This window comes from Sus scrofa, chromosome 5 (genome assembly GCF_000003025.6).
Source record: "Sus scrofa isolate TJ Tabasco breed Duroc chromosome 5, Sscrofa11.1, whole genome shotgun sequence".
Classification (NCBI taxonomy): Eukaryota; Metazoa; Chordata; class Mammalia; order Artiodactyla; family Suidae; genus Sus; species Sus scrofa.
Window position 1 is genome coordinate 47,399,197 of NC_010447.5, and position 13,324 is coordinate 47,412,520.

General features: G+C 41.6%; 1 protein-coding gene across 2 annotated transcripts in view; it reads left to right on the plus strand.

Moving 5' to 3' along the window:
* ITPR2 (inositol 1,4,5-trisphosphate receptor type 2) overlaps positions 1 to 13,324 on the plus strand; it is a 529,759-nt gene that overhangs the window by 463,274 nt on the left and 53,161 nt on the right. For both annotated transcript variants that reach the window (XM_021092919.1, XM_021092920.1), the window contains 2 exons: positions 3,362 to 3,492; positions 4,865 to 5,030. In XM_021092919.1, coding sequence (XP_020948578.1) covers positions 3,362 to 3,492; positions 4,865 to 5,030 — 297 coding nt within the window. The remainder of the gene's footprint in view (positions 1 to 3,361; positions 3,493 to 4,864; positions 5,031 to 13,324) is intronic.

Genomic DNA, 13,324 nt, shown 5'->3' on the forward strand with positions numbered 1-13,324 from the left:
TGCTAATCCTAAACTCACAGTCCTTTCCCCTGCAAGCCCTTGACAACCACAAGCCTGTTCTCTGTCTGTGAGTTTGTTTCTGTTCTGTAGCTATATTCATTTATGTCATACTTTAGATTCCATATATAAATGATCTTATATGATATTTGTCTTTCTTTGTCTGACCCACTTCACTCAGCATGATAACCTCTAGGTCCATCCATGTTGCTATAAATGGCATTATTTCATCTTTTTTTATGGCTACGTAACATTCCATTGTATATATGTACCACATCTTCTTTATCTAGTCCCCTGTCAATGTATATTTAGCTTGCTTCATGTCTTGGCTATTGTAAATAGTGCTGCAGTGAACATTGGGGTGCATGTATCTTTCCAAATAATGGTTTTCTCTGGATAGATACCCAGGAGTAGGATGGCTGGATCATATGGCAACTCAATTTTATTTTTTTGAGGAACTTCCAAACTGGGAAAACTGTATTTCTTCAAGTCTCTTACACACTTCTGACTGTTTTCTTCACATCCTAGCCGTCACATTAGAAACTGCCACCTGGTGCTGGGAACCTAACCAAGTAATTTGCAGACTGAGCTTTCTTACTCTCTGCCTTTCCTGCCTCTTCTGCTGCTCTGGCTGCTGCCACCACGAGTTTTACCTATTCCACATTTCTCCTTTCTCCAAAATCAGTTTCATCTCTTCTACTGCCTAAGGCAGAATGTGCTTTGGTGCTCACCTCTAAGGTAAGTGGTCCAGCACAGGCTCTGCCAATATCTTTGATGCTGCATTTGGTGCTTTCTCATCCCTGACTTCCACCCTCTTCTCGAGGTATATGTTTTAGAAAGAAACAGCTCTGAATAAAGTGAAAATACCCAGATCTCTCATCCATAATGTCAGCTTATGAGAAGAAAATCAACCTTTTTCATAACAAAGTACCAAACAGGCATGGATCATGTCCACAAAATTAGGATTCTTTTTCTTTTTCTTTCAATGGTTGTTTTTACGCTCATACGTTGACATGCAGACTGGCTACACAATTCCAAAATTCATTGCCACTATGGTTCTTTAATCTTGTAACAAGAAAAATACATTTCTGCTCACTTCTCAAATTAGGAAATCCTGGTTCCAATTTCCAATTTGATGTGAACTTCTTTATTATTTTAAATTACTGAGAAGTGACTACCAAATTTGGTGACTTCATCTTTAAATAAAATAAGACTAGGAATTTTTTCTGCCACATTATATATTTTTCCCTCTCTCCATTTGTCCTTAAATATTTTCACATAAACACATTCACATAAAACAAATTATTCATGTAAATATATTATGTTTCCGGAGTTCCCGTCATGGCGCAGTGGTTAACGAATCCGACTAGGAACCCATGAGGTTGCGGGTTCGGTCCCTGCCCTTGCTCAGTGGGTTAACGATCCGGCATTGCCATGAGCTGTGGTGCAGGTTGCAGACGCGGCTCGAATCCCATGTTGCTGTGGCTCTGGCGTAGGCTGGAGACTACAGCTCTGATTAGACCCCTAGCCTGGGAACTTCCATATGCCGCGGGAGCGGCCCAAGAAATAGCAAAAAAGAAAAAAATAAAATTAAATAAATAAATAAATATATTATGTTTCCTGTCCAGAGCTCCATGCTGGTCATTCAGAAAGCTTAGATACTTACCAAAATAGTGAAATAGTATCCTCCCCAATTTGTAAGCACCTAACTTTTTTGAAGTATAGTTGATTTACAATGTTGTGCCAATTTCTGCTGTACAGCAAAGTGACCCAGTCATACATACATTTACATTCTTTTTTTGATGTTATCTTCCATCATGTTCTATCATAAGAGACTGGATATAGTTCTCTGTGCTATACAGTAGGACCTCATTGCTTATCCATTCTTTTTTTTTTTTTTTGTCTTTTGTCTTTTTGTTGTTGTTGTTGTTGTTGCTATTTCTTGGGCCGCTCCCGCGGCATATGGAGGTTCCCAGGCTAGGGGTTGAATCGGAGCTGTAGCCACCGGCCTACGCCAGAGCCACAGCAACGCGGGATCTGAGCCGCGTCTGCAACCTACACCACAGCTCACGGCAATGCCGGATCGTTAACCCACTGAGCAAGGGCAGGGACCGAACCCGCAACCTCATGGTTCCTAGTCGGATTCGTTAACCACTGCGCCACAACGGGAACTCCTGCTTATCCATTCTTCATGTAGTAGTTTGCATCTACTAACCCCAAACTCTCAGTCCAGCCCACTCCCTCCCTCCCCCAACATTGGCATCCATAAGTCTGTTCTCTGCGTCTGTGATCTGTTTCTGTTTTGTAGATAGGTTCATCTGTGCCGTATTTTAGACTTCACATGTAAGTGATATCATATGATGTTTGTCTTTCTCTTACTTTTTTACGGTTATGCCCATCTCTGTGCAAAGTGTTTTATTTACATCTCTTAAATATAATCCTTAAACACCCCCCTAAAGAGTTTAATCCTTAAACGGACCTTCACAATTTACAGATGAGGACGCCGAGGTTAAGTAACTTGCCCAAATCCTAGTTCTGGAACAGAGTAGAATTTGAAGCTGGGCTCAACTAGCTTCCTTGTACACACTTTCCCCTGCGACACTTTTGCTTCCTGAGTGAGTTGATTACATTTTTAGGTCCTACCAAAATCTCTCCATGCTATAGCAGTGCACAATGAATATTAGCTTTCTTATATTTTGTTCATTTCATTCTGTCATTTTCCACTGATAGAAGAAAAATGATTTGGGGATAGAATATATGTGGCTTTACCAGCCTATGTGCATCACAGGCTGACACATAGCAAATATGTGTTATATGACTTCACAAAATTGTGTCCTGGCACAGTTATAAAGACATAGGTCTTTGGAAGTAGATGAGACTGTGTGGGGAGTCCCTGCTATGGCTCAGCAGTGACAAACCTGACTAGTATCCAAGAGGATGTGGATTTGATCCCTAGCCTCACTTAGGGGGTTAAAGATCCAGAGTGGTTGTGAGCTGTGGTGTAGGTCACAGACATGGCTCAGATCCCACGTTGCTGTAGCTGTGGCATAGGCTTGCGGCTGCAGCTCTGATTTGACCCCTAGCCTGGGAACTTCATATGCTACAGGTACAACCCTAAAAAGTAAAATAATATTATTATAATTTAAAAATAAAAACACAAGTTTGTGAAGTTCCCTGGTGGCATGGAGGGTTAAGGATCCGTCATTGTCACTGCAGTAGCCCTGGTCACTGCAGTAGCCCTGGTCACTGCTGTGGTATGGATTCAATCCCTGGCCCAGATCAAACATGCTACAGGTATGGCAAAAAAACTAACAAACAAAACTGTGAGTCTGCTGTACTATTTAACTTATGTGTTTTTTAATAGCTGATGAAGAGTATGAAGATGGAATTGAAAGGACATGTGACACTCTCCTTATGTGCATTGTGACTGTCCTGAACCAGGGTCTCAGGAACGGCGGTGGTGTGGGGGACGTGCTGAGAAGGCCATCAAAAGATGTAAGCTGGAGAGGAATAGTTTTTCAAGAAGCACATGATCTTTTTTTAAAAAAAAAAATTCTTTAACCGCACTAACAAGACTGTTTTTGTTTTCAGAGTACTATGTATTATGTTATTTGCTTTAAAAGTACCATGGTAGCCAATTAAAACCAATTAGTTGCATTCTGGGGTGACTTCAAAATAACTCATGAATGCATGTTGGTAGGGTTATGAAATCTTTCCAAGTTTTTGAATTCCCATTGGGACTCAGTGGTAACGAACCTAACTAGTATCCATGAGGATGTAGGTTCAATCCCTGGCCTCGCTTAGAGGGTTAAGGATCCGGTGTTGCTGTGAGTTGTGGTGTAGGTTGCAGACGCAGCTTGGATCCTGCACTGCTGTGGCTGTGGTGTAGGCTGGCAACTGCAGCTCTGATTCAGTCCCTAGCCTGGGAGCTTCCATGTGCCACAGGTACAGCCCTAAAAAGAAAAAGAAAAAAAAAAAACTTTCCAAATTTAAACTGTGTATTGCATTACAACAAGGAAATTGTGATTATGGACCTTATAGAGGAGTTGATTATTACGTAAAGAACAGAAATTAGGCTGCCTCTTGTCTATCAGTTTTCTCAGGCATGGAAGTTTACTCTTTGCCTCTGAACAGGAACAGCCCCCATGATTTAGTATGCAGAATATCAGACCTGAACAAATTCTAATGGAATTTCATATATTAAGATGGCAAGGCTGAAACATCTCTCATTGGCTGCAGATTCTCAAGTGTCATGCCAGGAGCTTAGACAATGTCAGTCCTCCAACAGACTGGTCCTGTCACGTTGTCCATTCATATCTTGTGTTTCCTCATCACTGAAACAGCTAGACTCTGTGGTCTCTAATGCGTATTCTAATGCCATCTGTCAAGTAGAAATAAGCTTGAGTTGTATGTACTTGACCCTCTAAGGCCAAGAACAAAACCTTCTCCAGAAATTGACAGATCATTAGATCCTCCTCAAATCTCTAATCTCTGACCTTCAGAACTAGGATTTGTCTACCTCTTGTGCAGCTTCTGGGATGGGGGCCCACTGCCACCAAATGAATTTAGCACAATGACATAGTGAAGTGGTTTTTAATACAAGATAAGTCCCTCCACTGGGGAGGAAAAGTGTGAGTCCTGGGGCATGAAACAGGTCTGAGAACAGACTAGGATGTTTTCTCCACAACACTTGAAAAAAAGAAAGTGGATCTTATTTTTTCCAACTTGGAATACTATATATATTCATTTAGCAAATAATGGTTAAATATATCCTCTTTGGTAGACAATGTGCTAAATCAACATGCCTTGAAAATGTGTGTATATATGTACAGTGTTTTTTTAATATTTATAAAAATTTTTATTTCAGGAGCCCTTGTTTGCTGCCCGAGTGGTGTATGACCTTCTCTTCTATTTCATTGTTATCATTATCGTTCTTAACTTGATTTTTGGGGTTATCATTGATACTTTCGCTGATCTCAGAAGTGAAAAACAGAAAAAAGAAGAAATTCTAAAGACAACCTGCTTCATCTGTGGTAAGTGTGCTCAAGATACTAAAATAACAGATGAAGCAACTGCCCAAAAGGAAGGAGGGGCTAGCATGATTTTTATTTGTTATACTTTGGGAAAATTATTTCAAAATGAAAGCTGGACAAAATTCAGATTATGTAACTGAGCATTGGACTGGGGTACTCCGCTTCCAGAAATAGAAGAATTACACCCCAAAGCTATCTTGTTCTTTCTGCAGTTTGTATAATTCTCCAACTATAGAACGTGTTGCAAAATGCCAACAGGTTCCACCGACTGGCAAACAGATTTTTAATCACAATAACATATTGATTAAACAATAGAATGGTTTTTATTTTGTTTTGCTAGATTATGAATCCACAGATGATTATTCCAGCAGCTTGAACTTCTTTTCACTGGCTGCACTTTGTTTTTGATTCTGAACTGTGCTTTCTCTCAGTTTCTGTCTCTCCCTCCCTCTCTCCCAACTTCTCTCTCTCTCTCATACCCTATCCTCCCCTTCTTCCATCATTAGCTCTCTCTGGCCAACCCAACCTTCTCTTTGTCCTCATTATTTCCTTTGGCTCTACCCTCTGTGTTTTAGATCTCAGCCCTTTATGGCTTTAGTTGTCTCCATAGCTGGCTTAATCACCCTGGGATCCTTTTTCCTATTCTACCAACTCCTGGTGACACTCACTCACCATCCATTTTTCCACATCAAGCTAAAGAATCTCTTGATAAAAGTCGTAAAACAAGCATAAGGGCTTCACTGCAACGTTTATTCTCTGTAACTTAAATTGGACCCCCAATAAGTCCCCTTCCCTCCTAGGTTTTCCACCTTTTGTCAACTGTCTCATTTCCCTGAATAGCTCTTCCAAGCCTTTCTAGCATTCCTCCAACAGACAAAGGTGTCCCAAATACTAACTTGTAATCATGGGCTGTGTTCCAAGGAAATGAACACAAATTAGATGTGCCCTTCTTCAGGGTGTTCACAAGCTGTCGTGGAATACAGACAATAAATATCATTGCTGTCTATTGCATGGAGGGAAAGGATGGATAAATTCATGGGTTGTGAACACCTTATTGGGCTGTAGCAGGGGGCAGGTGAGAAAAAGTCAGGAAGGGTTTCTTAGAAGAGATGCTGATGGAGCTGATGGTAAAAGATGGAAGGAAGAGCCATTTCAGAGTGGGAGAAGCAGAGTGGCCAGCATAAGGAAAGGCATGGAGGGGAGAACAGCATGAGAAGAATCTGCATTTCCTAGGAACAGCTCAGTGTTGCTGGAGTATCAGTTTTGGAGCCGGGCATGCCAAGCACAGAGATTGGCCAGATCTGATGTGGCCTTTTCTGTTAAAAAGCTTGGACTTTGTCCTTTGGACTTGTAACGAATGGTGAACCATTAAAGAACTGTTAAGTAGAGGAGTGCAGGGTCTAATTTTTATTTGAGAGCATTGTGGCAGCTATGGAAAGTTGTTCATCAGAGGACAACATTGGAGCCAGAGAAACCAGATAGAATTACTGGTGTAGTCCATGAGAGATAATGAAACCTAGATCCAGGAGAGTTAGTGGTAGCAGTGTTCAAGGTAGGGGACAGAGTTAAGACATAATTGGGAAGATAGAATTTTAAAATCTTAATGGTTTGAAATGAATATGAAAGAGCGTGGTGCCTGGGTGGATGGTATTACCAACAGTCGAGTTTTAGAATAGAAGAAGAAAAAGAATTTTAGGTAGGACTGTGCTGAGTTTGGCTTTCAAAATACTGAATTTGAGGTCTGTACTGAGCACTCCAGTGGGATACACACTTATTCCAGAGGTCAACATATGGGTTTGCACCTCAGAGGAGTCTGGACTGGAGACAGTATTGGGGGAACCCTCAGCCTGAATGGGACAGAACAAGCTGGAGTGTGGGAGAAGGCTCCCAGGTGAGAGGAGAAGATAGGATTGAAGTAGATCAGCACTGAAAAGTTGAAAGAAAGAGAATCTCTCTCTCTCTCTCTCTCTCTCTCACACACACACACACACACACACACACACACACACACACGTGCGTGCCCAGAGTGTTCAGTCTGAATGGTATGATGACAACCAGTCATGGGTGACACGTGAAAGGAAGGGGAGAAAACAGCCTGGGAAAGAAAAGAATTGATTATCAACTGGATCAAAGCCAAGAAGGCCAATAACGTGAACTGAAGCAGAGCCTTTGGCTTTCTCATTTAGGAGGTTTTGGTGTTTTCAGAGAGGAGTTTCCATGAGGGTAAAGGCAGATTCCAGATTGCACGGTGCTGGGGAGGGACTTGCTGGAAGGAGTGATGTAGAAGGAGGAGTCTTTATATGCCTAGATTAGATGGAGGAACGCAAGACTGACGTGGCACCAGGAAGATGTACAATAACTGGAGGATTTGGGAATGAGAGTTATTATGTAGAAGAGTGAGCCCCAAGGAAGAAAGAGATGCTGCCCTTGGAGATCCTCCCATGTCTCATGATCTTGTCTTTATGCTGCTTCCCCAAAGCCTTTTTCTTCACAATCATGATAATTAGTATGTGAATGCACTACCTCTGAAACATGGGATTCTTTGGGAAAATCTATCAGTAGGATGTGAGCCTCATCCTAAGACATGATCCATTCTCCCCCATTCTAGCAACACAAAAACATGAGTAGCAAAATAAGAGCATCCCTTCACCCCTTTCCTGCTCCTCTGGGCTTTCCCTTCTGTCAAAATTCTCTCTGGCTTTTTGCAGTGATCAAAAAGCCTATAACCTATAAATTCCTTAAAATATCACAATGACCTTCATCACCAAATTGAAATGTTTTTCTCAAAGCTCATCATGAATTTCCTGCTGACCTTTTCATCTAGCTCAGATTGCACATTCTCTGGGTCCATCTCAAGGCCCTAGTTCTCCTCCCAATCCCTGAAACAGATCTAGTTTTATCATTGACTCCTTGTCTCTTTTCCTTGCCCTCCTCTTTAACACCATTTTATGCAGATTATTGACAAATATACAGCCAGGGCTACAACCTCTCTCCAGACTTTTGACTTTGTTTTCAATTTGGCTCTTTGTGTGTGTTTTTTAATATTTAAAGCTCTAATAACCAGTAATAAACCCCTTGCACAGAGAAATATGCATTTTATTTATTTATTTACATATTTTTCTCTTTTTATGGCCACGTCTGTGGCATATGGAAGTTCCCAGGCAAGGGGATGAATCGGAGCTGCAGCTGCAGGACTATGCCACAGCCACAGAAACACTGGATCCAAGCCACATTTGTGACCTATGCGGCAGCTTGGGCCAGTGCCAGATCCTTAAGCCACTGAACAAGGCCAGGGATTGAACCTGCATCCTCATAGACACTGTGTCAGGTTCTTAACCTGCTGAGCCACAGTGGGAATTCCTATTAATTAATTTTTTAATTTATTTTATTGAAGTACAGTTGATTTATTATGTGTTAGTTTCTTCTGTACAGCATGGTTTTACATATATATATATATATATATATATATATATAATCTTTTATACTCTTTTCCATGATGGTTTATCATAGGATATTGAATATAGTTCCCTGTGTTATACAGTACAACCTTGTTGTTTATCTATTCTGTGTATAATAGTTTGCACTTGCTAATCCCAAACTCCCAATCCATGCCTCCCCCATGTCCCCTTCCCTTGGCAACCACAAATCTGTTCTCTATGTCTGCGAGTCTGTTTCTGTTTCATAGATAAATTAATTTGTATCATACTTTAGATTCCACATGTAAGCAGTATATAATGTTTGTCTTTCTCTTCTGACTTATTTCACTTAGTGTGATAATTTCTAGGTCCAGCCATGTTGCTGCAAATGGCATTATTTCATCTCTTTTATGGCTGAAATTCCATTGTATGTTATGTACCACATCTTCTTCATCCATTGCTCTGTTGATGGACATTTAGGTTGCTTCCATGTCTTGGCTATTGTGCATAGTGCTGCAGTGAACATAGGGGTGCATGTATCTTTTCAAGCTATTATTTTGTCCAGATATATGCCCAGGAATGAGATTGTTGGATCATATGGCAACTCTATTTTTAGTTTTTTAAGGAACCTCCATATTGTTTTCCATAGTGCCTGCACCACTTTACATTCCATTGCTGATCGACATTTAGAAATGTATGGCTTCTTGGCAGCCAATTTTACAATGTCTACAAACCGGTTATAGTGTTCCCGTTTGGAATGCCCAAACTCTTAAGCCATTGAACTATTGCCTTCTCTCTGAGACCCAGACCTAAAGCTATGTTTCCAGGAATTCAGCCTTCTCTGATCTCACTAACCAGAAGCAAACACAGCAGCTCCTAAATTTTTCAGTCACACTTACCTGTATGGTACAGTACACATCTCTCATTGTGTTATCTCTTCTGTTGGATACTGTGCATTGCCATATTATAGAAAGTATATGAACTTTACAGTCAAATAGGCATGGATCTACACTGGTTCTACATCCTGGCTATGGGATCTTGGCTAAGCTTCCTCTCACCTCAGAAGTGAGGAATATAGGAGTTCCCACCATGGCTCAGTGGTTAACAAATCTGACTAGGAACCATGAGATGGTGGGTTCGATCCCAGGCCTCCCTCAGAGGGTTAGGGATCCTGCATTGCTGTGAGCTATGGTGTAGGTTGCAGTCGAGGTTCGGATCCTGTGTTGCTATGGCTCTGGTGTAGGTCAGCGGCTGTAGCTCCGATTTTTCCCCCAGTCTGGGAACTTCCATATGCCTTGAGTGTGGCCGTAGAAAAAGATTAAAAAAAGAAAAAAAAGAAAAAAAGTGAGGAATATAATGCTATGTTTTTGAGTTGTGGTGGGTATAAGTGAAATCCTGTATATAAAAACTCTTAGCTCAATGCTTAGCTGAGAATAAGTTCTCAATACGTGATAACTCCTCCTCTTTAGGAGACCATGTCTAGATCTTAGCCATTTTTATGCTTCCATAGTACGTATTAGGGATCATTCATCAATATTTGCTTAATGATGACAGTCCAATTAGTCACCTCCAAATTAATATTGTCTCTATACTTATGTGATTTATAATCTATAAAAGGAAGATAAAGCAACTAAGTCCTAATTTGATATATACTGCAGACAGAAAACTTGGATGCACAACTTGCAAGTTATTCCAAGTTTTGTCACATGTAGAGTGTTGTTCCTGTGGCCACAGAGATATAGGGTGATATATCAGGAGGTCTTAGATCAACATGGTCCATTTTTCAGAAGCTTTAGGATTATTAAAAAGTTTGAGGAGTTCCCATTGTGGCTCAGTGGTTAACAAACCCGACTGGCATCCATGAGGACGAGGGTTTGATCCCTGGCCTCGCTCAGTGGGTTAAGGATCTGGCGTTACTGGGAGCTGTGGTGTAGGTCTCAGAAGTGGCTCAGATCTGGCGTTGCTGTGGCTGTGGTGTAGGCTGGCAGCTGTAGCTCTGATTCGACCCCTAGCCTGGGAAACTCTATGTGCTGCTGGTGCGGCCCTAAAAAAGACCCAAAAAAATACAAAAAAAAAAAAAATTGAGAGGCTATTTAGGTAAAGTAACCTATGAGCAAATAAACACCTTGTAAAGTAGAACGAATTGAGTGTGAACATGTACAATAAAATAGAAACTTACTGAAATATTGAAAAGTGGTTCCAGGCTTTTTAGCTACTAATTCCTGTGACCTCAGTAACAGAAATGACCTCAGAGAAGAAAAGGGTTCTTTATTCTCTGCCCTCAAAGGACCTTCAGCAGAAACACGTGAGAAGTGCTCTCATAACGTGTACCTAGATATGCATTCATTCCTGGAATTGCTTACTACATATAAGGTCTAATAGTGTATGTCTTATAAGACCCTAACTATGAGAATAGTTTCAACAGTGGGTTGGTTAGGGGTTGTACCTGTCAACTGTAAAATAGTTGTGATTGATTGGGAAATGCTTCTTGGAAAAGTCAGGTGTTAAATTGTGGTTCAAAGTGAGGATATTGTATCAGGTGACAGAGGAGAGATTCTTCACGCCGGAAACTGGCCCCAGGAATATTCCAAGGATACCCAGAGTAGCAACAGAGAGGGGTAGGTACTGTGACAGGAGATGAGAGCAGATGGGACTTTCCTCACCTTGAAGACAATGACCAGATGGCAAAGGGTGATTATTCAGACAACAATTGCCAGTGATCCAGAAAGCAGCCATGATAGGCTGGTGATAAGCAGATGACAGAGCTGAAGCAGTGAGCATGGAAGCAAACTGGCAATGCTGTCCACATGAACCACTAATTTTGTTTTTGTTTTTGTTTTTTTGTTTTTCTGTTTTTGTCTTTTTGCTATTTCTTGGGCCGCTCCCGCAGCATATGGAAGTTCCCAGGCTAGGGGTCGAATCGGAGCTGTAGCCACCGGCCTACGCCAGAGCCACAGCAATGCGGGATCTGAGCCGTGTCTGCGACCTACACCAAAGCTCACGGCAACACCGGATCGTTAACCCACTGAGCAAGGGTAGGGACCAAACCCGCAACCTCATGGTTCCTAGTCGGATTCGTTAACCACTGCGCCATGACGGGAACTCCTTGTTTTTGTTTCTGTTTTGCTTTTTAGGGCCACACCTGCGGCATATGGAGGTTCCCAGAGTAGGGGTCGAATCTAAGCTACAGCTGCCGGCCTACACCACAGCCACAGCAACACAGGATCCGAGCCACATCTGCAACCTACACCACAGAGATTGCAATGCCAGAGAGGCTTAAAGTCCAGTGAAAAGGAGATGTTGGCGGACCAAGTGTGACAAAAGAACAAAATGGAAAAAGGATTTGATGATAGGTCAGAATTCCTGTCATAAGGAGAGTCAGGTTCCTAGAATTAAAGATCTCTCTAGGTGATTTAATAGGAGATAAGGGCTATATTGTGGTAGGAGGAAGAAAGGATCTGTGTTCTTCTCTCATATATTTGCCCCTTACCTATACTTTATGCATTATTCTATTGTCTTTATCATTTATACTTATGCACAAGAGTCATTCATTCACTTATCCATTGAACAAATATGTATTGAGCATCTCCTATGTGCTAGGGTATTGCAGTGAACAAAAATAGACCAAAAACACTGCCGTCATGGAACTTCTTTTCTGACATAGATAGACTGTCAAATGGACAAAGACTGAGGAGAAGAATTAAGCAGAGAGGAGGAGTGGGGGATATCTGGCTGGTGGTCAGGTATGTGCTCATACCTTAGTGCTGTTGGGTGGGAAGCACAGCATAAGTGTTGTCTTCATCATTTTTCCTGAAAAGTTTGTGTCGAGCACACAGAGCTCCTCTTATCCTTCCTGTCTTTCTCCCTTGATCACCTCCTTCCATACTCTGGCCTTCATTGTTTATTCTGTGTCATTTGTCCTTGAACCAGCAGAGTTACATCTTGAACGCTCTATTTGGAATTTCCAGCTTCCTGCCTAACATCCCAGCATTGGCTGTTCTATTGACATCATAAACTCAACACATCCCAAATCAAACATATCCTCCCTTTAAAATCCCTTCCATTTTTTCCCTCTAGATTTAGTGATACTACCTTAAGTTCAGTCATTCAAGTCAGAAATTCATTAGAGTCATTCTCAATTCCTACTACATCTATACCTCTAATTGGACATCAAGCCTTCTTAAATTTTCATTCCAGAGTCCTCTTTGGTCTCTCTTATTTGTTTGTTCAATTATTCTGTCAAATTGAGTTGAATGCCTACTTTTCCAGTTACTCTGCCAGGTGCCAGTAGAACAAAAATAACTCGGACAGTAAAGTAGTAGAGCCTGAGACAGAAACAGACAGATTTTCAGAGCAAAGGATTGTAGACACAGAGAGGATCCACCAAGGGAGTCAGAGTGGTGTCCATAGTTGAGCTGGCTCTTCCAGAAGAAATTCCTGCAAAGCAGGACAGAGACTGGATGGAGGCAGAGTCTTGAGAGGATAGGGCGTATTTAGAGAATTGTGAGAAGGTGAGAGTGACTATAGGACAAGCTCAAGGAGTGCTTGGTTGGTGCATAAGTCTGATGACTTGAGGTCCCCTCATGGACAGGGATTTCATTAACAGAGAGGGGGAAGAAGAGTTTAAAGAAACAAATGTTTGATGAGTTGAATCTGACATGCCTGCAAGTTATCCGGGAGGCAGCTGGAAGTAGAAACTAGAGTTGAGAAAACGGTGGGTACTGAGAATAAAGACAGCAATCATCAGCATGATGGCAGTTGAAACCTTGGGAATGGACCATGACACTCAGGGAGCAAGACCCGGTGGAGATGAAAGACAACCAGTTTCCCTCCTTTGCATCCCTCTCCACTGTCCTAGTGCCCAGGATTCCCCCCTCA